Source organism: Lampris incognitus, chromosome 3, assembly GCF_029633865.1.
Source record: "Lampris incognitus isolate fLamInc1 chromosome 3, fLamInc1.hap2, whole genome shotgun sequence".
Classification (NCBI taxonomy): domain Eukaryota; kingdom Metazoa; phylum Chordata; class Actinopteri; order Lampriformes; family Lampridae; genus Lampris; species Lampris incognitus.
Window position 1 is genome coordinate 8,113,415 of NC_079213.1, and position 26,668 is coordinate 8,140,082.

At 44.1% G+C, this 26,668-nt stretch overlaps 2 protein-coding genes across 3 annotated transcripts in view; one reads left to right on the plus strand and one right to left on the minus strand.

Moving 5' to 3' along the window:
• Window positions 1-6,359, plus strand: part of plxnc1 (plexin C1) — a 52,836-nt gene extending 46,477 nt beyond the window's left edge. Inside the window, exons 28-32 of the mRNA XM_056275854.1 lie at window positions 1,220-1,367; window positions 1,878-2,018; window positions 2,266-2,340; window positions 3,478-3,768; window positions 6,048-6,359. Of these exons, the coding sequence (XP_056131829.1) occupies window positions 1,220-1,367; window positions 1,878-2,018; window positions 2,266-2,340; window positions 3,478-3,582 (469 nt within the window). The 3' untranslated portion in view covers window positions 3,583-3,768; window positions 6,048-6,359. The remainder of the gene's footprint in view (window positions 1-1,219; window positions 1,368-1,877; window positions 2,019-2,265; window positions 2,341-3,477; window positions 3,769-6,047) is intronic.
• cep83 (centrosomal protein 83) lies at window positions 1,128-26,506 on the minus strand. 2 transcript variants are annotated; one of them, XR_008809993.1, is made up of 17 exons: window positions 26,332-26,506; window positions 22,250-22,456; window positions 20,803-20,953; window positions 19,071-19,163; window positions 18,308-18,439; window positions 17,858-18,109; window positions 16,332-16,463; window positions 15,726-15,840; window positions 14,244-14,388; window positions 11,307-11,456; window positions 9,421-9,496; window positions 8,678-8,835; window positions 7,194-7,323; window positions 6,713-6,816; window positions 6,031-6,214; window positions 5,064-5,277; window positions 1,128-1,415 (listed from the first exon to the last, which is right to left on the minus strand). XR_008809993.1 is itself a non-coding variant. In XM_056276166.1 (16 exons), exons 2-16 carry the CDS (start codon window positions 22,447-22,449, stop codon window positions 5,137-5,139), a joined length of 2,163 nt encoding a protein of 720 aa, XP_056132141.1. In that variant the 5' UTR covers window positions 22,450-22,456; window positions 26,332-26,506; the 3' UTR covers window positions 3,977-5,136. The 2 variants fall into 2 exon arrangements, 1 of the variants encoding a protein (XP_056132141.1); XM_056276166.1 differs by lacking the exon at window positions 1,128-1,415 and having other exon boundaries at window positions 3,977-5,277.
• Between the last annotated feature and the right edge of the window lie 162 nt (window positions 26,507-26,668).

The window sequence follows — 26,668 nt, forward strand, 5'->3', positions numbered from 1 at the left end:
CAACCATCGCCTGAGTTGTGCCAGTGGCACTTACGCCAGACTCCGGAAAAGAGTCTTTGAAGACTGAGACCTAAACAAAACTCCTGGTCTACAGAGCTTTGTCCTCTCCACCCTGCTGTATGGCGCAGAGTCATGGACCACCTACAGCAGGCACCTGAGAGCCCTGGAACAATACCACCCAAGATCCTTATGAAAGATCCTGAGGATCAACTAGCTGGAAGGACAGATGCACCAACATCAGCATTCTGGAAGAAGCCAACATGACCAGCAGCACCCCCTCCGATGGACAGGCCATGTCATCTGCACGTCTCCCCAAACAGATCCTGTACTCCTAGCTGAAGGAAGTTCAGCGAGCTCCCGGTGGGCAAAACAAACATTTCAAGGACAATGTCAAGACCAGTTTGAAGAAATTCAACATCATATCAAGCAACTGGGAACAAATTGCACTGGATAGGCCCTCCAGGAAGAAATCTGTGCAGGAAGGAGATGCACATCATGAAATGGAACACCAAAAGGGCTCAGCCACCATTTTCCCCTGTCCAGACTGCACCAAAGTATGTGGATCGCGGCATGACCTCTATAGCCATCTGAAGACCCACAAGTAGACAACCCGACGGAGAGGACAGTCATACTCGCTTCGAGTGACAACCGATGATGATGATCGTCAAAATATTGATAGAAGTACTCGGTCAAAAATATTGCGATATTTGATTTTATCCTATCCATATTGCCCAGCCCTAACATGAAGCAGTTTTGTGAATGGGAACTGCTTTCATTAAAGGGTTAACACACTTTTACTTGTGAAGGAACACAAATGGTCAGTACAACTTTACTAAATAGAACTGATTACATTTCTCTCATCAAAGCAGCCAAAGGGAGGTGGTTTTACATCATTCCCATCTGAACTCAAAGTAACGTCAGTCACTGTATTGTTCTTTCAGGACAATACAGTGACTAGTGTTTACGAGTCAGGCAAATTATGCCTTATTCACAAATGTAAAGTCAATAAACACATCTTTTTATGTTTTCTTTTATGTAAAAACCTACTTGGCAAATGACAGATTCTAACTGATAAACTCGACACAATAAACGAGAACCAGTTTTCTGTTGTCAGCAAAGAAGGGGAAGTATTCTGGGTGCATCTGCTAAAAATACAAAGCAAACTGGATGTCCTGATGCATCTACACACTTTCTCTCTTTATCTCTGTATCTCTCTCAGCTTGTCGCTGCGTTTCTGGGTAAACATCCTGAAGAACCCTCAGTTTGTCTTTGACATGGAGAAGACTCCACATCTGGATGGCTGCCTGTCTGTCATAGCTCAGGCCTTCATGGACTCCTTCTGTCTTGGCGAAATGCAGCTGGGGCAGGTAAAGTATCAGAAAAATTTTCCACAATGACCCAGAGCTGATCCGACCCTGCATGAACATCCAGACAACAAACACCAACTGGTTTTGAGTGTTGCAATCTAAACAGCTGAGCAGACAAAACCTTTACATCTAGAAATGCCACCTTAAAAACAAGTTCAGAAATCAACCACTCTGTCATACCAATGAACAAATACAAAATGGGAAAAATGGTGAATCTTAAATACGTCATTGGAATGGGTGATACATGAGGTCCATCATCTTGGAATAAGATTGCCCCATCAGTAATAATGTCATAACAGATTGATTTGCATTGAAAGTAAAGGAAAATCTCAGGTGAATTTAACTTATATTCATTTTTCACTCACTTTCAAAAAAAGAATCGATTCTCAAGATGACTTTAAATATGCTGTAAAGATGTTTAAGGCACAGACTGCATGACAGCTTTATTCAAAAGGTCTACTCAAATAATCTCTAATAACTAATTACTTTCTGGCTCTCTTTTAAATCCAGTATGCACCAACCAACAAGCTGCTGTATGCCAAAGACGTTCCTCAGTTCAGACAGGAAGTTAGAGCGTACTACAAGCAGGTCAGAGACCAGCCACCAATTAGCAGCTCAGAATTCAAGGAGTTCCTTCTGGAGGAGTCTAAGGTAACGCAAATCAAAGGTCTGAAGAATACAAGTAGCAATACATGGGATATGATGTCACACTCTTTTCCTTGCACCATATTTCATACAACAACCCAGCGTGTGAACCCATGTCGTCATCCTGTCACTGGTTACCACAAAGGACATCAGAGATTTAGTTGGTCCGAATCAGAGGATCATTTATTTAACTACCTAAAACAGCTATTAGGAGGCTGAATGTGTGCACTACATTGTGGTTCTTTTTTTTTAGAAACATGATAATGAATTCAACGAATCTGCTGCTCTCAGGGAACTCTACAAATACATCCAGCGATACTACACTGAGGTCAGTTCTGTTTTGTTAATCGCCTTCGTAACGTTTGTTGGGAAAAAACTAACTCAATGATCGCAGAAAGTTGAATCAGTTCATCTGGATATGTTTCATCACTCATGACCTCTTCAGTCTAAACTGACTGCAGGTATCCCACCCTTATAAAAAATACAGTGGCATAACCACCGAAACCAACAATCAGTTTCATATGCAAACAGGCGTGACCATTAACTAGAGTTACAATGGCCATGTGTACTATTCACAGAGGACTCGGGAATAGTTGCAGTCCCTCACATTGCAAGATGGTGATAGATGTACTCTTAGGCCCCCCTTGAGGCAAATTTGTGATATTGGGCTATACAAATAAAATTGACTTGACTGAAGAGGTCAAATTAGATGAGTGATGAAATGTTTCTGTCAAAACCTTATGTCCAAGGGCCGCTCTGATGGCCGAGCGGAATAAACCGCCGTTCTTGCAATCCACTCGTCATGTGGCTGGTAGGTTTGTATCCCAGATTCGCCGTAACCGGTCACGGCCTGAGTGTCCATGGGGTAAGGCATTCATTAGGCCACCCTTACCCGAGGGATAGTGGGTGTAGATCGGTGTAGTGTTCGGGGACTCGTCGTTCTCCAGCGAACCCTCTGGCCCATCTGGGCGCCTGCAGCCAAGCAACCGAAAGCATTCTCCCTACGTCCCCTTCGCGGCCTGAAGGTAATGCAATCCATGCGAGGCTTCAGCGTGTAAAATAGCGAGAGCAGCCGACACGAGTTTGAAGGAAGCTGGTGTTACGACTATCTCCTTCCTGTGGAAACGTGAGCCGGGGGAGTTATTCAACAAGAGTTCCGGTGATATGCCATTAGGATAAGGGGAAAAATTAGAAATACAATTATGAAAAAAAACCTGATGTCCAGACGAACTGATTCAACTTTGATTTTCTTGCCTGGACTAACGAACATGCATGAAGGCAATTTTTACAGATGCACTAGCACAACCATGTCAGTAGCGTGCATGGGAGTTTCCACCAGCACCTCAACTTGAAAATCTGCACCTTGAGTGCGACTTGTCCTTTTGACACGCGTGTAAGGTGTTCTTAGAACCCTGTTCTTCTGAATGAGTAGACACCGATTACTGTTCTTACCTTTTCCCAACAGATTCAACAGAAGCTGGACCAGGACGGTGCTCCTGCTGAAATGAAGGAGCAACTGGCGTACATTAAAAACCTGTTTGACGACATGAAGAGCTGCTCCTGGAACTGATCTAAGACCTGCTGCCCAGTGCCATTCATGGGCAACGTAACAGCAAACTAGAGCTTTAATTCTGCACAAAAAATGTGCAATTTCCCAAAACCATGACAGTTTTGTGCCTCAAATGACTTGGAACTTGGAAAATCAAGATAACAAACTGCTTGACATACATGTCTTTTTGTATGCTCAATAATCCAGGTAAGAAAATCACAAAGTTGAACCAGGTTATCTGGATGCTGTTTACTGACAGAAACGTTTCATCACTCACCTAAAAGTGACGTCTTCAGTCTAAACTGACGGCAGGTGTGTCTCCACCCTTATAAACAATATAGCTGCATAACGACCGAAACCAATGATCAGTTTCATAGACGTGACCATTAACTAGAGTTTCAATGGCCATGTGTACTAGTCACAGGATTTGGGAACGTTTGCCATTGTAAGATGGCCACAGGGTCAAAGAGGCCATCTATGAATAGGGAACGACCCTCCCTGAACCGAGGGGGAGGCCTAAGAGTACATCTGTCGCCATCTTACAATGCTGTGATTGCAAACATTCCCAAAACCTCTGTGAGTAGTACACATGGCAACTGAAAGTCTAATTAATGGTCACGCCTATCTGCATATGAAACTGATCGTTGGTTTCGGTCGTTATGCAACTGTGTTGTTTGGACACCTGCAGTCAGTTGAGACTGAAGAGGTCATTTAGATGAGTGATGAAAGTTTCTGTCAATTCAACTTTGCTTGATTCTACACATACAAGGACAAAATCTTCAAGTGTTGTTTTTAGTCCTTAAAACAATTCAAACAGCACCATATTATGACATTAAAGTGCAATTTACAGTTGTCACATCATCAGAGGGTTAGGTAATGTTTGGTAGATTTCATTTTCCATCCAGTATTTCATACTGCTCCTGCTAGCTAGGTACATCGCAATTCCAGTTAAGTTAAAAAAGCACTCCGTAGTTCACTCAAAGCCAACAAAACACTAGGGCAGTCTATCATGACGAAGTTGAGCAGCTATTTCAAAATGTTAAAAGTGGTTTTATTGATGAATCCCTAAGCGTTTGCTGGACCTGTGTTCTTTGCTGTGTGCAGAGAAGTGACACTCGCTGGTAGTCGATGCAGGACTTAGCAATAAAACATTTTTTAAGTAACCGCTCAAACCCATTGATAGACTGCTGTAGCATTATGTGGGGTTTGGGCAGAATACTTTTTGAACTGTACTATCCGACTGTCCCTACTGACTTGCATTGTGATGTTTCTGGCTAGTAGGAGTTGCATGTTCAGGATGGATGAACCTGAACAAATGTAAATACAATTTAAAAAAAATATCCAAATTACCTCAAATATAAAATTCTCGCATATAACCCTTTTTGAGAGGAGGGCTTTGCAAGACTAATGATAGCCATAGTGTAAATATTTCATAAAAATGTTTTAACGCAGACTTAAAAACCTGAGGAAGCCGGTGCCTGGACGAAAGTGTTTAAAATTACCCGGCACCACGTAGAGTCAGTCCAGCTGGGCTGCCGAGAGCCGCTTTGTTTTTGGTGGAAGGGTTGTAAAAGGTCAGGTTTGAGTAGGGGAGAGCGTGGAGTCCCAGTCTCTCTGTACAGGAGGCCCCAGCTCCTCTAGCTGCTGCTGCTGGATGCTCTCCAGCTCCCCCAGCCTCCGATGCAGCAGAGACAGCTCCCTGTGGTGCTGCTCCTCCTGCCACAAGGAGAAAGACAAAGCATTGTTTAGCATTTTAACATTAATTCATTCAACCTCATCACCTCATGTTAGCGCTAGAGCTTTAATGTGTATTCCTTTTGGGATTTGAAGAAAACGCCCCCCGCCACAACAAGCCCAGTACGTCTCTCCTTACTGCTGACTACTAAATACATGTACACTTGTTACTCTAGAGCAGTGTTTCTCAACCGGGGGTCCGTGGTGTAATTGCAAGGGGTCCGTGAAAATAAAATATCTTTAAAAAAAAGATCCTATGACATTTATAGAAATAGGATTATTTTACTCAAATGTGACTGAGACCTTTATCTACCTAAACTATAAAGGGTAACAGGACTTTTTTCTCTGATTACATCTGTTTCACCAGTGTAATTTATTGTATTTTAATAAGAGATCTCGCTCCCGTTTGCATTGTTAAAAGTTACTGCATAAAAATTTTGTTACATATATCTGAAAGTTACTGCATAAGAATTCTGTTTGGTTAACTATATCTAAGTTACAACTGAAAGCTCTTATGTTTGCCCCAAAGAGTGAATAAATGCTATAATGCAATTTAAAATGCAGTTTCTACTGTTTCTATCAAATTGCAACCCCCCTCCCCCAAGATCAGGTGGAGGGGTCCTCAGGGTAGATCAAAAATACGCAGGGGGTCCAGGACCCCAAAAAGGTTGAGAACCACTGCTCTAGAGAACTTAACTTAGTGTCCCCTTCAACTAAGCTTATTGGTAAACTTACAAGTATGTTGGATAAAGGTCCCCCGGACCCAAGGAGGGGGGCAGACGAGGAGGTGAGGGGAGCGGGGCCTATGGCGAAGGGCACCTGGCTGCCCAGCAAGAGGCGCTGGAACTCACTGTGTCTCCTCTGGAGCTCCTTCAAACGCCTGCCGAGTTGGGCATGCTCCGCAGAGAACGACGGACGTCTGGGAAGAAGGGAGCGGAGGACATTTGGACGTTAATGACTACCTTTCCATTGTTATGCAAAAAACTGAACAGAGATGCCAAATAAACTACATGTTGCAAAAGTTCATGTTTTAATGAAGTTATGTGAAAATAAAAGACATCCTTATCAAAATCTTAACATTTTTATTTCAAATGTTTTGAATGACAGTTTCCACGGGAAGCTCAGAAGTCACAATACAGTTTAGTTCTATTTCCAGCGTTGCGGTACCGTTTACTCAGTTAAACATCTGCATCGTGCCAGTCATACATTTCTGAATGTGATTTTCTTTTTTAGTTGCTTGTGTGCTCACCAGTTGCTAATGTCTTAAGACTTGCAACAGAAAGATATACGTTTCTCATCAGTATCTATAATCCTGTTTGTGTTCTCCAAGCTGCTGCATGCTTTTAATTCAGTCTGAACTTCCCATTAGGAAAAGCTGACATCTGGAGGTCAGTGGGATAAAATATCCGCTGCTTACTTCTTGGCTGTGCTGACGTCCAACTCGAGCTCTGCTATCTTGGCCTCCAGCAGCTGAATCTTATCCTGCAGCCTCTTTTCCTTGTTCTCTGTCAGGGTTTTTCTCTGGGGAACGAGCAACACCCAAACATACCCAGATGGAAAGAAACACTCGGAGTAAACATTTTTTTTTTTTTTTAAAGTAGCAACACCTCCACAGAATCAAACGAGTCAAAGTGAAATTGAAAATCACCTGTCTGTTAAAGAGTAATAATAGAGGAGCAGAAAACTAGTGTTATAGTGGCCTCTATAGGGTGAATTATAGGTTGCACTGCTGCTGGCCGTACCTCAGTCATGATGCCACTGTATTTTCATTGAAATCTGAGGAAATACCGATAAAGTGACATCATGACTGGGGTGTGGCCAGCAGTTCAACCTATAGAGGACAGTGCAAAACGAATTTCTCTTGAAAGATAAAAGGAAAGGCATTGAGGCAACGGTACCTTTTTCTGGGCCAGTGCTGCCCTCTGCAGCTTCTCCTTAGCCTGGCTGTATTTCTTATGCAGCTCAGCATCTCGCTGCTGAAGCTGGTGCTTCTCTTCTAGCCACTCCACCCGCTGATCCTCCACCAGCCTGAAGGGAAGGAGAGAGAAGAAAGAGATGGGCTGTCATTCAAATGAACGCTTAACACTGTCAATAAATCCAACCATTTCGTATATACTATACTGCACATTATTTTCACAAAGTATATTTTTTAATCTAGGGCTGGGCGATATGGACTAAAAGTCATATCCTGATATTTTTTAGCTGAATGGCGATACTCGATATATATCGATATTTTTTCTGTGACGTAATTGGGGTTTTCCCCAAAGCATTATAGCATATTAGATTCATTTTTTTCCAGAAGCAAACCCTTTAAAAAACACAAACAGTCAGTTATAAGTTTAAGCCATATGCCAAATGTCACACAGGCACCTTTATTAACAGAGGCCACTCTGCAAAATATCAAAATGTATAAAACAAATTGAACAAAAAAACTGTCTCATATATCTCCCAGTCCTCCATGAAGTGCACCGTCACACTCATGTAAGGTTCGCAGGTCCTGCTGGACCACATGTCGGTGGTCAGCGCGTAGTGAGACACTTTTGCAAGCCGGGCAGTAAGACTGGCTCTGACATCTGTGTACATTTTGGGTAGTGCCTCTCTTGCTAAGTAATTGCGACTGGGCAATTGGTATCTCGGATTCAGTGTTTTTAGCAGCTGTACAAAGCCGGTCTGCTCCACTGTTGATATGGGGGCCATGTCTTTAGCGATATGGAAAGCCACAGCTTTGGTAATATCACGCCACTTGTCACTTGTTCTTTCGTAAGGCACACCATAGGTGAATGAAGCTTGCAGCAGGGTTTGTTTCGGGGCAGGAGGCTGGAGAGGCTTTGTGGCCTGAGTCGCAGCATGCATTTTGACACTCCTTGTACTGCACTTTATGGCGCTGTTGTAAGCGGTGGAAGAGATTTGTCGTGCTCGAACCTTTAGTTGCAACAGGTTTTTTACATTCTTTACAGAAAAAATTTTGCTGCTGGTCATCTGACACTTTAAAACCAAACCATCTCCAAATTATCCATCCATTGTTCTTTCGTTTACTGACCAACTCCTCTTCTTCTACGGCGCACGTCTCCATGTTCCACTGAGTGTGAGAGTGGAGGGGGAGGGGAGGGGGCTTCGGGCTTGTGCTCACAGAGTGACGGGGGCGGAGCTGCAGAAAGGTTGTGTGTGTACTGTAGGGACACGGGGGAGAGGAAGAGGAGCAATAGGTGCGAGCTTGCGGCCCATGTATTGTCATTTTAACGCAAAATGAACTATATCGATACAAGCGATATTGTCCCGTGTTATATCTCGTTTAGAAATATATCGATAAATATCGAGATATCGCCCAGCCCTATTTTAATCGCAAATGCAGTTACAGTGTTGAGCTGTAAAGCCCGGCTACCTTTCAGCCTCGTGTTGGCTCCTCTCAGCTTGACTCCTGGCCATCCTCAGCTCCTCGCGCACCCTGTCCAGGGTCTCCCTCTGACGCTGGCTGGTTTCCAGCAGGTCTCTCTCAGAGTGTGATAACACCCCCAGCTGGACACCCAGGTCCTGGTTCTGCTGTTGGGTTAACAATGGATGGATCAATGAATGATTTAAAGAAAACAGAAATATAAGTAGGCAGGTATACTAAAACATAAAAAGAAAAGGTAACACTTTAGTATGGGGAACATAAAAAAACTTAATTACTAGTGAATTAGTAATGATCAAGATGTCACTTTAGTATGGGGAACATATTCTAAGTAACAAAAACTTAATTTACAGTAATTTAACACTATGAACACTTGTAGTTTTGTGTTTTGTTATGTAAGAACAGACCATATTCATTAAGTGTTAGTAAGGGAGAGTAACTCTTCTTGTGGTACTACCACCTTATAAAGTCCATACTAAGCAAAGCATATTGAGATGGTACTACTAATAAGCAATAATTCTGAGGTTATAGAGGGAAAACTCATAGTTAATGGCTTTACTGGTTGTATAATACGGCCATGCAGAATAAGGCATTAATGAGTACGTAATAATGACCAATTAAGAGCCAATATGTTGCTAATTTGCATGCTAATAAGCACCTAATTAATGGTGACTACGTTCCCCATACTAAAGTGTTACCAAAGAAAATAATATTGTATTGTTATTCTCTGGTACCTGCTTCAGGTCCTCTATCTCTGCCTTCTGTCTCTCAAGTTCCTCTAACTGGGAGTTCTGCTGCTGTAATTTGGCCCTGAGAAATACAACAGAAACAATGACACATTTTCCCCAAATCCTTCATCCTAGTTCTACTTTTATGCCAAGGTGTAAAAACCCAGTCCAGAAAGTAAAAACCCTAACTGTGTCTTTACTCCACCCATGTACTAAACCATTAGATTGCACTGACTATAGTTTCCCAAATCAGCTGGTTTAATACATGGATGGAGTAAAGACAGTTAGGGTTTTTACTTTCTGGACCGGGTTTTTACACCTCTGCTTTTATGATATATTTCAATCTTTACTTTAAGGCTGAATTACATTTACATTTTACATTAGTCATTTAGCCGGCGCTTTTATCCAAAGCAACTTACAATAAGTGCATTTAACGTAGGAAATCAGGAGAACTACTAGTCATCAGAGGTCATAAGTGCATCTTCTCTCTAAACAAGCATCTAAGAGCAAAACCAGTACTCAAGTAAAAGTGCAAGAAAGAGATTTTTTTTTTTTTTAAATGAGTGAATACAATAAGTGCTAAGAGTAAATAACAGGGTAGTAGCTCTTGAAGAGGCGAGTTTTCAACTTGCGCCAAAAGATGGGCAGCGACTCCGCTGTCCTGACATCAGTGGGGAGTTCATTCCACCACTGTGGGGCCAGGACAGAAAAGAGCTGTGACCGGGTCAATTGGGAGCAGGGGCCTCTGAGCGACGGGGCAACCAGGCGTCCCGAGGCAGCAGAGCCAAGTGGTCGGGCGGGGGTGTAGGGCTTGACCATGGCCTGGAGATAGGAAGGAGCTGTTCCTTTCACTGCCCTGTAGGCTAGCACCAGAGTCTTAAACTGGATGCGAGCAGCTACTGGGAGCCAGTGTAGGGACATGAGAAGGGGGGGGGTGGGTGGGAGAACTTAGGACGGTTGAACACCAGACGAGCTGCAGCTTTCTGAACAAGCTCCAGAGGTCTGATGGCCGACACCGGGGCGCCAGCAAGGAGGGAGTTGCCGTTGTCCAGCCGGGAGATGACCAGAGCCTGGATGAGCACCTGTGCCGTCTCGTCGGTGAGGAATGGGCGAATCCTCCTGATTACATTCATATCCAATACTTTTGACAGGACAAAAGAATGCCGATAGTTCTTTGATTAGAAAAATAATAGATTATTCCAACATGTATAGAATACATAATCCAAGAGAGGATGACCAAAAAAACTATCCCAGTCTGGTACAGTCTAAGCTATTTAGGGTCATCAGCACCGATAACCGCCGAAAATGAAAACCTTTTGTTCTGTGGATGAACTAAAATGAGATCGGTCAGATTTCACATGTTTGAGACTTGTCTCACTTCTTACATGTAAGAAATATGCTTATTGTAAAAGTGAAGGAGTGAAATCGAAGACATTATATTAACTTTCCCTGAGTCAACAGAAAGCTATGTGCCGGGTCCGTGGTGGTGTAGCAGTCTAAGCATCGGCTTTGTGTCGATGCAGTTGCCCACTGGGGACCGGGGTTCGTGCCTCTGCCTCGTCTCGTCAGATCCGACTATGGCCGGACTCGATGAAGCAGCTATAATTGGCAACGCTGTCTTTGGGAGGGGGGGCAGAGTCAGCTTGTGTTTGTCACATGAATGCGTCTCTGTGTGTCGGAAAAAGCAGTGGTTCGGCCTGGATTCGCCTTGTCACGAAAGTGGCGAGGCGTCTCCTTCGAAACTGCCGGCCGGAGAGATGCAGTTGGCGAACGCATGCAGTACGAGAGTGGGTGTTTGAACTAAAATAGGGATCAATTGGCCACTAAATTGGGAGAAAAAAAGGGGAAAGTCAGAAATAAATTTATAAAGAAAGCTATGTGCCAGAGCTGACCTCAGACTCTGTAGTTCCTTGCGGGCTGACTCCTCCCCCAACTGGACGCTACGGAGACGCTCCTCCCACTCCTCCATCTGGGCGTGGCCAGCAGCCTCCTTCAGCGCCCTCTGCTGCTCAAGCTCTGCCAGGCGGTTCTCCAACTCCAACCTGGTAAAGCAAACATATTTAACAAACCTTTCCTGTTAATTAAGATCCCCATTAGTTGTTACTACTAATACCGTATACAGAGAAATAACAGGAACAGAGGTAAAGGATGGTCTGGGATTGGCTCAGCTCTATGCTGGTTACAGTTCTGCTGCATTGGTCTGAACTAGTGGTTTTCAAACTAATATTTATTTTCAATGCAAACCCAGCCACTAAGGTTGCAAAAGCCAGTGCATTCTTCCCAAACCCAGATAAACGGGGAGGGTTGCATCAGGAAGGGCATCCGGCATAAAATCTCTGCCAAATCAAATATGCGGATCATAAAGCAAATTTCAGTACCGGATTGGTTGAGGTCCGGGTTACCAACGACCGTCACCGGTACTGTTGGTCAGCAGGGTGCTCGTGGAAACAATGCTACTGTTGGCCAAAGGATAAGGAGAGAGGGAAGGCTGTCCAGAGGCAGCGGGAGAAGAGGAAGGGTAAGAGTGTGGAGGTGAGAGTTGGAACTTTGAATGTTGGCACTATGACTGGTAAAGGGAGAGAGCTGGCTGACATGATGGAGAGAAGGAAGGTAGATATACTGTGTGTGCAAGCATAAGAGTAAGTAAGTGTAAGAGTCCAAGGTGGAAGGGGAGTAAGGCCAGGAGCATCAGAGGCAGGTTCAAACTCTTCTACCATGGTGCGAATGGGAGGAGAAATGGGGTAGGGCTAATTCAGAAGGAAAAGTATATCAAGAGTGCGTTAGCGGTGAAGAGAGTGTTGGACAGAGTGATGAGTACGAAGCTGGAAATCAATTGATGAATGTTATCAGTGCATATGCCCCCGCAAGTTGGGTGTGAGATGGAAGCGAAAGAGGAATTCTGGAGTGAGTTGGATGAAGTGGTAGAGAGTGTACCAAAGGAGGAGAGTGATGATTGGAGGCAACTTCAATGGGCATGTTGGTGAAGGGAACAGAGGTGATGAGGAGGTGATGGGCAGGTATGGTGTCAAGGAGAGGAATGTGGAAGGACAGCTGGTGGTGGATTTTGCGAAAAGGATGGAAATGGCTGTGGTGAATACATATTTCAAGAAGAGGGAGGAACACAGGGTGACGTATAAGAGTGGAGGAAAGTGCACACAGGTGGACTATATCTTATGTAGGAAGCATGATCTGAAAGGGATTGGAGACTGCAAGGTGGTGACAGGGGAGAACGTAGCTAGGCAGCATCTGATGATGAACTGTAGGGTGACTTTGGAGATCAAGAAGAGGAAGAGAGTGAAGGCAGAGCCAAGGATCAAATGGTGGAAGTTGAAGAAGGAAGACTGTTGTGTGGAGTTCGGGGAGGAGTTAAAACAGGTGCCGGGTGGTAGTGAAGAGTTGCTGGATCGCTGGGCAACCACTGCAGAAATAGTGAGGGAGACAGCTATGAAGGTACTTGGTATATCATCTGGACAGAGGAAGGAAGCCAAGTATACAGAGAAAGAGGTTGGCAAAGAAGAAGTGATAGTCACATGAAGAAAGTAGACAGGAGTACAAGGAGATGCAGTGTAAAGTGAAGAGAGAGGTGGCGAAAGCAAAGGAAAAGGCGTATGGTGAGTTGTATGAGAGGTTAGACACTGAGGAAGGAGAAAAGGACTTGTACTGATTGGCAGCACGTTAAAGCAATCAAAGTTAGAGATGGAAATGTTTTCAGAAGCAAGGAGAGTTTGTTGAGAAGGTGGAAGGAGTACTCTGAAGGGCTGATAAATTAAGAAAATGAGAAAGAAGGTTAGATGATATGCGGATAGTGAATCAGGAAGTGTGGTGGATTAGCAAGGAGGAAGTGAGGGCAGCTATGAAGAGGATGAAGAGGGGAAAGGTGGTTGGTTCAGATGACATACCTGTGGAGGCATGGAGGTGTTTAGGAGAGATGGCAGTGGAGTTTTTAACTAGATTGTTTAACACAATCTTGGAAAGTGAGAGGATACCTGAGGAGTGGCGAAGAAGTGTACTGGTACCGATTTTCAAGAATAAGGGTGATCTGCAGAGCTGTAGCACCTAGAGGTATAAAGTTGATCAGCCACAACATGAAGATATGGGAAAGAGTAATAGAAGCTAGGTTAAGAGGAGAGGTGATGATTAGGGAGCTGCAGTACGGTTTTAAGCCACAAAAGAGCACCACAGATGTGATGTTTGCTTTGAGAATGTTTATGGAGAAGTATAGAGAAGGTCAGAAGGAATTATATTGTGTCTTTTTAGATTTAGAGAAAGCATATGAGAGGATGCTGAGAGAGAAGGTGTGGTATTGTATGAGGGAGTTGGGAGTGGCAGAGAAGTATGTAGGAGTGGTGCAGGACATATAGGAGGGCAGTGTGACAGTGGTGAGGTGTGTGGTTGGAATGACAGATGGGTTCAAGGTGGAGCATGGTTCAACAATAAGGATTGCCCGGGGCAAGTAAAATGCCACGTTGGGCTAGCGACCTAGTTGCCCGATTGGGCAAGTGGTAAAAAATATTCTCTCCACAGGTGGGTCATGGCATGTAAAGTTTGGAAACCCCTGGTCGAAACTATTCAGACAGAATCAAAGAAGGCTGAATCAGTTCATCTGGATACGTTTATTGACAGATACGTTTCATCATTCAACTAAGTGATCTCTTCAGTCAGAGACTGAAGATAAGTACCTTCCAGAGTAAGAGGTCACTTAGTTGAGTGATGAAACATATCTGTCAATAAACACTGTACCCAGATGAACTAATTCAACCTTCTTTTATTTTCTAACCTGGATTATTGAGCAGCATCAAGATATTCAGACAGAAACGAAGACGACTCACTTCTCCTCATGCAGAGCAGTTGTTGTGTGGAGCTCCTCCTCACGGGCAGCCTGCACCCTCCGAACCAACTCCCTCTCTTTCTCAGCCAGCATCTCTTTCTGCTTCTCCACCGTCCCCTTCAGCACCTCCACATCAGTTTGCAGACCTGACAGAGACAGAAATATCCATCGACAAGCTTGTAAAATTTAATTCTTTTTTCTTTTTAAATTACAGCTCACAGACAAAATCGGAAAAGTGACAAGTGGTGATAAGTGGTTGCCATCATGGTAAGTGATAATGAAGAGGATTCATCACCATTTATCATGTGTTTTAAGAGCATTTAAGATCTGATTATCAAACGTAAGCCAAAGCAGTGATTATGACAGTCATGACAGAGTGTGAATGGATAACGAGCAATCAACAATTCACATAACTATTCTAACAAGATTACAAGATGAATGAAGAGTCCAGTTTGGCTCTGAGACCTTATTATTATGACTTATGCTGAGCCAAACTTTTGAACTAATGGACTCCAGACAGCAATTGAGGAGGGGGTGATGGACATAAGAGAGAGAGAGAGATTAGGGAAAGAGACAGAAATACAGATAGAAAGCCAGTGAAAGAGGGTAAACTAGAAACAGAGAAAGATGGGGCTTGATGCAATCTCCCAACAACCTTCCGCTTTCGGTGTGGGAAGATGGCGGCGCAAATTCACGCTTCCAGCGGCCTCACCCAGTACTGTTCATGCAGTGTCTTTGTCCACATCTGCGTCTAAGTTTGTCTTCGTTTGATGGCTGGGAGAGCTGGCGCTGGATCAGCTGAGAGAGCTTGGTCTGCTGCATCCTATGGGCCCAGGGACTACAGCCCTGCCTGCAGCTGTGCCCAAAGAGGTAACACTGAGGGCGGTCTGACAGGATGCGGAAGCGGGGCAGGCTAAGCTAACTGCTAGCCTATGCAGACCGGCAGTTCCAATAACACCAAGGACAGTCTGGCGGCGGCCTTGCCTAGCCTTGACTGTGTTTTTAATGTTGTCATGCGGAGTGTGAGGAGGTATGTCGAAGTTGTCTGGCTGGGAGAGCTAGCGTTGGATCAGCTGAGGGAGCTTGGTCTGTGCGTCCTGTGGGCCCAAGGACCACAGCCCTGACTGAAGCTGCGCCTGAAGAGGAAACACCGAGGACGGTCTGACAGGATGCGGAAGCGGGGCAGGCTAAGCTAACTGCTAGCCCATGCAGACCAGCAGTTCCGACAGTCATCCTGGCTGGCATTCATTCTCCTGGACAGTGATTTTTTTTTTTATGTTTAGATATACGTATGTGTTAGTTTGGATATATGTGTTCTTATAGTTTATGGATGTGTGTTTTTGTCTTTGTATTGCACTGCTGTGGGCTGGGAGAAACGATATTTCATTTCATGCACTCAAGTGTATGAAAAGAAATGACATAAATATTCCTGATTCCTGATGCATAGAGACAGACAGGTGAATTGGGGCTTTGTCCACCATACCATCAATTTGATCCTGCAGCATGTCTCTCTCTCGCTCTCTCTCCCCTTTAGACTTGGCACACTCCAGCTTCACATTGGCCACCTCCAGCTTATGTGAGTGCTTCATGTTCTCCACCTGTGACGCAGATGACATAATGACGATAAGACAGAAACCCTATTGTGACAAATAAAACAGGAGGACATTGTTCAATGAAGCATCTAAAAGAAACATGAGCTCATATCTTGGTAGCTGACAAAAAAGCAAGTAGAGAAAGAAAGAAAAAAGAAAGCAAGAAAGGTTTTGAGCTCTCTCTCTCACCCCAACTCAACTGCTTTTTCTGGCAGGTTGCTCTTACAAGGCTGCTTTCTGGTCACAGGAATATTTCCAGAGTAGAAAGACCTTGTTCTCCTTATGGTCAGTTGTTTGTGATTTGATTAATCTAAAAAATTACATCTAATTTACAAAATAACTTATGACTTGAACGTATATGTTTCTACCCGAGCCTATGCCAGCCTAACATAAGGCAGAGAAAACTCCCCGTCTCAGATACAAACTAGTGGTGGATTACTCGGTAGCGTTTTAAAATTGATGGTGATAACTGGGCTAAAGAACAAGCTGTTGCTTACCTGGCAGCTGAGAGAGTTGACCTCTCGCTCGGCCTTGTGCAGCCGTCCGGTCAGCTGGGTGTTCTGCTCGTGGCTGAGGTTCAGCTCGCTCTCCATTCGCTCCAGTTGGAGACGCAAAGACTGCCGCTCTGCCTGAAACCAAACCGATCAGATTTATCAACTGCCAATCACGTTCAGCAACCCATCAAAGTTATCAGAATTGATGCAATTCAACCACCCATCAAATTCATCAGCATTGTTTCCTCTTTTTAAAAAAATCAATTTCCAGGTCTTTAAGGATATTTTCCTTGACTTTTGCTTGGATATACATGACGGACTTTGCTCATGGAAAGTCGTGCTATCAGTATTACAGTCTAATCAATTTCCTGTCCAAGGAAAATGACACACAACTGAATACATCATGTCTTTAGATATATGAAAAGTACAGTACATCTTTGGCTGGTGTGAACTAGGGCTGTCAATGAATATTCCAAATTCAAATATATAACCAAACTGTGAAAATAAACAGACATTCAAGTGTGAAAATTAATATTCGTTTGTGAAAAAAAAAATGAAAGCAGCACTATCGCGGCTGTCTGCCTTGCGAATTCTCACGAGGGCCTTGGCCGCTGCACTGAATACGCCGCATGACAGACAGGAGTCGCACAACCGCACTTTCATTGGTTGAAAATGATATTTAGGTCAAGCTGAAACGAGTGAATAATCCAGCAACGACCGTGTGGTAAAGATGGCAGAGAGGTCACAACCCAACTCCGCCGCAGAGAGAGCGATTTTCACTCCCAGCAATCTAAAAAGCCCCGTCTGGAAATACTTCGGATTTTGGTCAGAAAACAGAAAACTTGTGGAACCTCGAGATAAAGTCGTATGCAAGCTACAGTAGGTTACCAAAAATACTATCAAATTGTTTATTTAAACCAGTGTGAATATTACCTAATCTGTATAAAAATTAGGCAATCGAATAACAGATCAATTATGAATCACTATTCTCGCTTTGAGACGGTACGTTCTCATCTCTCTCTAGTACCAACCACGGCACAGAGAGAGAGAGAGAGAGAGAGAGAGAGAGAGAGAGAGAGAGAGAGAGAGAGAGAGTGAGGTCTATGGTCTTTAGATTAAGTTTCATGGTATCGTTTAAAAGACATGTTTACGTTGAAATAAATATACCTATACAAGTAGTTATGTCTCTCGTATTGGTTTGCCCTCTTATGGACATACTGCGCAAAAATATATTCGAATGGGTTCGAACCTATGTGTTTTTTTAGGAGGAATAATCGAACGTCATTTTTGGCCAATTTTGACAGCCCTACTGTGAACCCATTGCTGTGTCAGAGGTCACTAGACTGGCATTCTGATCATTTTAGTGTTTAAGCAGAGACAAATGTGGAATCTATCAGGCTGCAACACTGAGCATGTACACAGTTGAATCATAAACTGGAAACGTATGAGCCAAGGGTTCTGACTGAATGATGTGCGCTGTATTCGGATGACTAGTTAGAAGGACGTGTGATTTTATCTTCTACCCATACCTCCAGAGACTTAAGGGCTGACTGGGACTCGGCCAGCTGGCGGACCTGGATGCGTTGCACGTTCTCGGCCTGTTGGCCAGAGTTGTCCTTCTGGGCACAGAGCTCAGCCACCTCGGCCTCCAAGCCCTTCAGACGGAGGTGGAGCTGAGCCTTCTCCCTCAAGAGGGCCTCCACGCGCTTCCCATCGCGGTTTGGGTCGGAGCCCTGGTAATGGGCCACCAGATCCTCCCGGTCCTTCTCTAGACGAGAGACCTAGACACACAAATGTACGAAACAGGATCAGGAGGTGGACATGATAACGGCTAAAAAATATTTTTGAATTATTAACTGTAAAAAAAAAAAAAATACACAATTAGTTTTAAAGCCCTTCAAACACACTGTTCCAGCAGAAGGGGTCACTTTCTGAAGACAATCTTATATACACAAAAACATAATAACACACAAAGCTACCTCAGCCTCGAAGCGGATCTTTCTCTCTTCCATAACGCGTGCAGTCTCCTCTCTTTGATGGTCAAACTGGGACTTGAGGAAGGTGTATTCATACCGCAGCTTGTTGTACTCCACTCTGTACTTCTCCGTCTCCTACAGGAAATAAACACAGGAGTTAGAAAAACAACACAGAGAGCACAGTGACATAGACAAACATGGAGGGGGGGGGGTGTCTTAATACTGTTTAGTTACACAGCCACCATCCAATGGCAGACTTTATTATCAGTCCTCCAAACTGAGCAAAGGCTCTCAGGAGCTCGTCTCCTGACTAGTGCTGTCAAGACGACTTTCAACAGCTGCTATGGTCATTCTGGAGTCCAATAGTAAGAGTCGGAGTGACTTAAGGTACAAACGCCACTAGGTGAGGGAGGTCCAAGCGAGTTCTTGATAACATGTTTCAGGGAGTTAACAACGAAGTATGGGTGCACATCACAGCCTGGTGTTGACATCATGTCAGATTATTCACTCCACTCCGAAAAGCAGAGTGGAAATGCCAAAGTGACAAAATACAGGAAAAAAAAGTGATCAAGGAATTAAGGACCAATGGAAATGGAATATTTGAATTCCTCCAATGGCAAATAACCCTTGCAAACCCTCCTCCATTATTTTGAATGTTTTTGATAATGTAGCACCATTTAACTGTCCATAAAAGAATCAAACTTTTCAAAAGTTTGCTTAAAATGAACTCAAAATTGGGATGGATCCATGACTGTTGACCTCTGACCTCTTCCAGCTTGTTGAAGCGCTCTCTGACCGGAGCCTCCATCTCCTGCTGCACCTGAGCTCGTAGCAGCTCCAACCGTTGAGGAGTCATCACCTGGACAACGGACACACACGCACGAAGAGACACAGTGACAATGTGGTCGTGGACACACACGTTTAAAAAACAAACAAACAAGGAGATCACAAAAAGTTGAATCAGTTCATCTGGACACAACATTTATTGAGAGAAACTTTCTTCACTCAGCTAAGTGACCTCTTCAGTCTCAACTGACTGCAGGTATCCCCACCCTTATAAACAATACAGTGGCATCAATGAAGGTTGAATCAGTTCATCTGGATACGTTTATTGAAGAGGTCACTTAGTTGCATGATGAATAAACGTTGTATCCAGAGGAACTGATTCACGTTCTTTGGTTTTGTGACCTGGATTATTGCGCATGCTTCAAGACCATACAGTGGGATAACGACCAAAAACAACAATCGGTTTCATATGCAAACTGCCGTGAGCATTAACTAGAGTTACAATGGCCATGTGTACTATTCACAGAGGATTTGGGAATGGCTGAAATCACAGCATTGTAATAATAAATCAATCTTATATATCTTATATACCGCTTTTCTAACACTCAAAGTCGCTTTACAATAAACGGCGGTGACTCAAGACAACAGATAAACATAACACAGACATACAGGGATGGATGGGAAGAGGGGGGCTAGGAGAGGGAGAAATGGCCGCCACACACAACGCCAGCAGTACTCTCCCACTTAAACAGACACAAAAGGACAAGAAAAACAAAAAGCAACAGCATTGTAAGATGGTGACAGATGTACTCTGTACGGACGCCCGACCAAGCCGGAGGTAACACAGGGATTCGAACCGGCGATCCCCGTGTCGGTTTGAAATTGTATTTCTATAGTAGAATTTTAACACTGGAGACTATGGCACCAGTGTGCCAACAAGGTGAATAAGGCGAGTTATGTTTGGTTCATCCAGTGTTCCTCCAGTTCTCCTGTGCTGAGATCAGCTGTGAATAATTTGCTGGCTTGCCAAATACAACCGATTTCTCATTCAACACTCATACCCGAATACATAATGTTTTGGTTCTGACACTATCGCTGCCTGATCTGACTCGACCATAGATGTGAGCTGCGCATGCACACAGCTGACTCAAGAGGGGGCAGTGACAAAAAGCAGCATTGGTCGAGTGAGTTTGAGAGTGAATGAGCGGGGATAGTGAGAACAAACATTTTCAATCACTGTAACCACGGCAGGTTCTTCATCATACAGTCAGAACTGTGCACAAAATGATTTTGGCTGACAGGTCCAGTAGTTTACAAGATTAACACACACACACACTACAAACACACACATGACCAAACACATAATCCCCTCCCGGCTACCACCTGGCAGAGATAATAATTAAAAATTAGAGAGTAATATCCAAGTTTAGTAGGCAAGTAAGATGTGAAGAGGACAAGAAAATGCTTTTGACAAGTCCGGTAAAATGTCAAATAATGTAGGAAATAAAGTAAGTTATGAGAGAATTTATTTAATAATAGGAATCTTCCGTGCTGTAGGGTTATAGAGAGACCTTTCTACTGCTACAACACACTAAAAAAGAAGCTTAATTTAGGCACCACTGGGAAAGTAAAAGAAGGCTCAAAATGCACAGGCAGAAGAGATGCCATCCTGACTTGGCACAGGTTTAGAGTAAATGATCCATTGGTCCTACCTGCAGTCGCAGCTCCTCCACCTCTCTGGTCTTGTCCAGGAGCTCTCCTCTGAGCTCAGCCAGCAACAGCTGCAGCTTCTCCTGCTGACTCTGTTTGTCACTTTGCTGGCGTCTCAGCTCACCCTGCGCCCGCGTAAACTCTTCCTGCAGCCTTCCAGGGGAACACATGAGGGATGAGATGTGAGGCGGATGTACACATGATGAAAAAAAAAAGGCTTTGCTGAAAACTCGAGTTCTAAAGATGGTCACATTCAATAAACTCATGAACTCTTAGTGATATATGGTGACCGACTAATCGCAAGCTCTGCCCACCCATAGTTACCGTTACTCCATCATTTTAACATCCTCCACAGTGGTAATGTCCCTACTATTTAACCAGCTACCTACCACAAGTTATACCTGAGCAAAGCACTACGTGCTTGACAGTTCATTACCCGCAGTAGGAGCCTGTGGTTGTATTTGGCAGTATTAGTATTTCTCATACTATTTATAATGGTATGAGAAGAGCTGGGAAATAAGATAAAAACAAATATCACAATATTTCTTTTGGATCCCCCCCCCCTTTTTCTCCCCAGTTGCACCCGGCCACTTACCCCACTCTTCCGAGCCGTCCCGGTCACTGCTCCACCCCCTCTGCCGATCCGGGGAGGGCTGCAGACTACCACATGCCTCCTCCGATACATGTGGAGTCGCCAGCCGCTTCTTTTCACCTGACCGTGAGGAGTTTCACCAGGGGGACATAGCACGTGGGAGGATCACGCTATTTCCCCCCAGTTTCCCCTCCCCCCTGAACAGGCGCCCCGACCAGCCAGATGAGGCGCTAGTGCAGCGACCAGGGCACATACCCACATCCGGCTTCCCACCCGCAGACACGGCCAATTGTGTTTGTAAGGACACCTGACCAAGCCGGAGGTAACATGGGGATTCGAACCGCCGATCCCCGTATTGGTAGCCAATGGAATAGACCACCATGCCACCTGGACGCCTCATATCACAATATGCTTCAATATTGATAATGTGATGATATTTTGGGGATGACTTGCTTTTAATAAGATATTTGGCATTTATACACAAGTTCATTTTGAAATTGATCTTTAGGAAGTTGGATATGATGACCAACCAGGTAGAGACATTCATTACTAATTTCACTCAGCTAAAACAGTCCAATAAATTCAGAAAATTGCATCACTTCACTGTAATGCAGCCTATAAGACCAGTAAGACAGCTTTTTATGCTATATCATGATATTGTGTTAACCGAAATCCCAGCCTCATATCACGACATCAATATTACATCAATATACTGTCCAGGTCTACATACGACTGTAAAAAGAAGTGTTTCTGAATAACAACATATATGCTTCAGGAAACTTCCCCCCCTAAATAAAAGTCCAAATAAAGAAGGAGACGAAAAGGGAGGGGAAATCAAATTCAGCAACCACTATTACCTGGTGTGTTCAGCCTTCAGGGTCTGGTAGTTGGTTTTGTGGTTCTCACATCTCATCCTCTCGTCAAGGAGCATCTTCTGAAGCTCCATCTCTGACCCTCCCGGCCCGGCAGAGCCCCCCAGCGAGGTTGCAGGCCTCCCAGCCCCAACTTCCAGGTTGGGGAAGAGGGGAGCCGCCTGGCCAAGGGCAGAGGTGTTCATCTCACCTCTTCAGGAATAAGGCACAAAGGTGGAGAAAAATAAATTGCTGAGTTAAAAAAAAAAAAACAAAAAAAAAACGTATGGACAGCTCGTGTCTGTGTACAATAAATAAGAACTACAGAAAAATGACAGCAAATTAAGGAGGTTTCTATTTGTTGAACACGACGTCCAGTAGACGAGAGCAGTCACCCGCTAAAAGGAGAGCCCGGAATGCCGCAAGCCGGTTCTCTAACGCGTGTATGTTGATCTCAGTAAGCAAAAACAGCTCTGCTGAGGTTGTCAGCGCTGCTATAATGGCTTGGAGACAGACCCCTGGCTAACTACTTATGAAGACAGCCCCGTCTTGCCAAGCCAACACAACAAGCCTCTGAATCAGTCTCAAGTGATTAGTTAACTACCCTGGGCCCTGGCCGGGTCTGTTGTGGATACGCTGGAGTCTGAGGAGGACCGGGGGGGGGGGGGCTTGATTGTCAACACAGAGCATTTGACATTAAGCATCCTTTTCATCTCTGAAGCACTTATTTTATTCACTGAATTAGAACGAGCCAATCAGCAAAGAGCAAAAACCAGATGACACTGAATGCTGGCTGACAGTGAAGTGAATGATGAGATAGATTCATTCTTCAACTGACACGTAACCAAGGTCAGAAAGAAAGAAACAATGGAAAAGAAAGACTGGGCATCGTCAGAGGAAAGAGCACATGAACGGTAGTTAATTATTAGTCAGTGCACAACTAAAAATGAACTCAACAGACCTGAGATATGAAAAGATGCAGATTTCAGTCTGAAGGTGATTTTTGCTACTAGATAGATAGATACTTTATTGATCCCGAAGGAAAATTAAAGTATCGTTACAGCTCACATAATCCAAAGGCACAATATCACGAATACACACAATAGCAAGAGTATAAAGCAAAAATTATAGGGAATGTATATAAAATGTAAAGAACTAGACTAAATTTAAGTACTTGGCGCCATAAAATAAAATAGAATAAAGAGCTGTATATTTATATATAAAAGCAGGGTGGCTCAAGAGAATTGGTATAAAAATGAAGATAAAACCATAACGGATGTTACATTGAGGAAAAAGATGCAGCAGCATGTTCACATGTTTCGTTGTTGCACAGTTGTTGTATATTGCACGTAAAAGCAAGCTGACGGATGGACACGCCAATCAGCCAAAACATTAAAACCACTGACAGGTAGGCGAATAACGTTGATTATCTCTTTACAATGGTGCCTGTCAAGCAGTGGGATATATCAGGCAGCAGGTGAACAATCAGTTCTTGAAGTTGACGTGTTCGAAGCAGAAAAATGGGCAAGCGTTTGATCTGAGCGACTCTGACAAGGGCCACATTGTGATGGCTCGACGACCGGGTCAGATTATCTCCAAAACGGCAGGTCTTCCTGGTATGCAGTGGTAAGTACCTACCAAACGTGATACAATGAAAGACGACCGGTGAACCGGCGACAGTGTCGTGTCACCAAGGCTCACTGATGCATATAGGGAGCAAAGGCTAGCCCATCTGGTTCGATCCCACAGTAGAGCTACTTTTGCTCAAATTGCTGAAGAAGTTAATGCTGGCTATGATACGACAGGTGTCAGAACACACAGTGCATTGCAGCTTGCTGCATATGGGGCCGCAGACCGGTCAGAGTACCCATGATGACCCCTGTCCACTGCCAAAGGCGCCTACAATGGGCACATGAGCGTCAGAACTGGACCATGGGGAAATGGAAGAAGGTGGCCAGGTCTGATGAATCACATTTTCTTTTACATCATGTGGACGGTCGGGTGCGTGTGTGTCGTTTACCTGGGGAAGAGATGGCACCAGGATGCACTATGGGAAGAAGGCAAGCCAGCGGAGACAGTGTGATGCTCTGTGCAATGTTCTGCTGGGAAGCTCTGGGTCCTGGGCTCCTGGCATTCATGTGGATGTTACTTTGATGTGTACCACCTACATCAACATTGTTGCAGATCAGGTACACCCCTTCATGACAACGGTATTCCCTGATGGCAGTGGCCTCAGGTGGTTTTAATGTTTTGGCGGATCAGTGTATTGCATATAATCTAAGTAATAAATAAATGTACAGTAGAGGATATATGGGTCATCCTTGAAATAAATTATTCAGTACGACGGTATCTACTACTACTACTACTACTACTTTCGGCTGCTCCCGTTAGGGGACGTCACAGCGGATCATCCGTTTCCATCTCTTCCTGTCTTCTGCATCTTCCTCTGTCACACCAGCCACCTGCATGTCTTCCTTCACCACATCCAAAAACCTCCTCTTTGGCCTTCCTCTTTTCCTCTTCCCTGGCAGCTCCATCTTCAGCATCCTTCTCCCAACATACCCAGCATCTCTCCTCCACACATGTCCAAGCCATCTTAATCTTGCCTCTCTTGCTTCGTCTCCAAACCGTCCAACTTGAGCTGTCCCTCTAATATAATTGTTCCTAATCCTGTCCGTCTTCGTCACTCCCAGTGAAAATCTTATCATCTTCAACTCTGCCACCTCCAGCTCCGCCTCCTGTCTTTTCGTCAGTGCCACTGTCTCCAAACCATATAACATAGCTGGTCTCACAACAATCTTGTAAACCCTCCCTTTAACTCTTGCTGGTACCCTTCTGTCACAAATCACTCCTGACACTCTTCTCCACCCACTCCACCCTGCCTGCACTCTCTTCTACACCTCTCTCCTGCACTCCCCGTTACTTTGGACAGTTGACCCCAAGTATTTAAACTCATATGCCTTCATCCACTCCCACTCCTTGCATCCTCATCATTCCACTGTCTTCCCTGTCATTCACGCATAGGTATTCCATCTTGCTCCCACTGACTTTCATTCCTCTTCTCTCCAGTGCATACCTCCACCTCTCCAGGCTCTCCTCAACCTGCACCCTACTCTCACTACAGATCACAATGTCATCCGCGAACATCATAGTCCACGGAGACTCCTGCCTGATCTTGTCCGTTAACCTGTCCATCACCATTGCAAACGAGAAAGGGCTCAGAGCCGATCCTTGATGTAATCCCACCTCCACCTTGAACCCATCTGTCATTCCAACAGCACACCTCACCACTGTCACACTTCCCTCATACATGTCTTGCACTACGTCTCTTCTCTTCTTTTCCCATTTAAAAGGGAAATAAACAGGCTTTCCAACGGTATAAAATGTATTGCCAAGAAGCATTGTTACAACAAAGAAGTAATCTACCAAACACAAATTTCCTTACTTTTTGTGCTAAGTGTATATATATATATATATATATATATATATATATATATATACATAATGGCAGTTAATGCCGTTGCTTCAGCGTCCAGTATGTAATCCAGCAGCTCATCCATGACTTTGTCCTGACCATATCAATTATATTATGAAACCATTTCATTTTATGTGGGAGTACGGTGTAATGTTTTAAAAATTCCTTTTTTAATCTAATCTGTTCATCAACCCTCATTCCTGTTACTTGCTTTTATCTAACATTGACGTTTGTCTTTTTTAGCTTTCATCTTATTGTTTGTAAAGCACTGTCAGGAATCAGGAACAATCTATTGTCATCCCATTCATGTACTTGCATACACAAAAGAGAGGAAATTTCGTTTCTTCTTTGCAAACCTTGTTTTCAAATGGTGCTATATTAACAAGTTAGTATTAGTAGTAGTGGTGGTACTAGTCGAAGTAGTTATAATACAACGTGAAGCATGCAGTTTGCTTCACCAGCCAAACTAATACATAAACGGGGCACAAGGTAACATACGGATTAAATCACCGTTAACTTTTCAACGTTAAACCCTAATCGAGACATTTCAATGTACCAACACCGCCACCAAGTCGCTTAGGAGCTTTAGGAGGTTGAAAATGTGAAAACTCACTCGTTTAGTTGACATGTTTTCAAATGTGGCGCCCTCTGTTAGCCAGCTAGCGTGGCTAACGGGTTAGCGTTAGCATTAGTTTTTTTTTCTTTTTTTTTCAGCGGAGCCTTTGCAACAATGCTAACATTAGCACGGCGTCATTATTATAAAAATGCGTCACCAGTTTTCAGGAAACTTCAAGCCGTTTAAAACAACCTTCATCCAGGAAGCGATTCGACGGCGGAAACTGTCGGCGAACCGTGAAAAGGTCGAGCGCCAACGCTTCTTCGTTTGTTTTCTTCGGCTGCTACTTCTTCTTCCTGGTGTCTATTGTCGGGTGGCAAACGACGAAACGGCG

Bases quoted from the DNA above. Each gene is read 5' to 3' on its own strand.
- cep83 (XM_056276166.1), bottom strand. From the start codon at position 22,449: ATGAACACCTCTGCCCTTGGCCAGGCGGCTCCCCTCTTCCCCAACCTG. The intron at 15,841-16,331 runs GTAAGCAACAGC...TCTGCGTCACAG, and splicing joins TCAACTCTCTCAGCTGCCAG to GTGGAGAACATGAAGCACTC. The intron at 14,389-15,725 runs GTATGGTGGACA...TGTCTCTGTCAG, and splicing joins GCTGCAGGATCAAATTGATG to GTCTGCAAACTGATGTGGAG.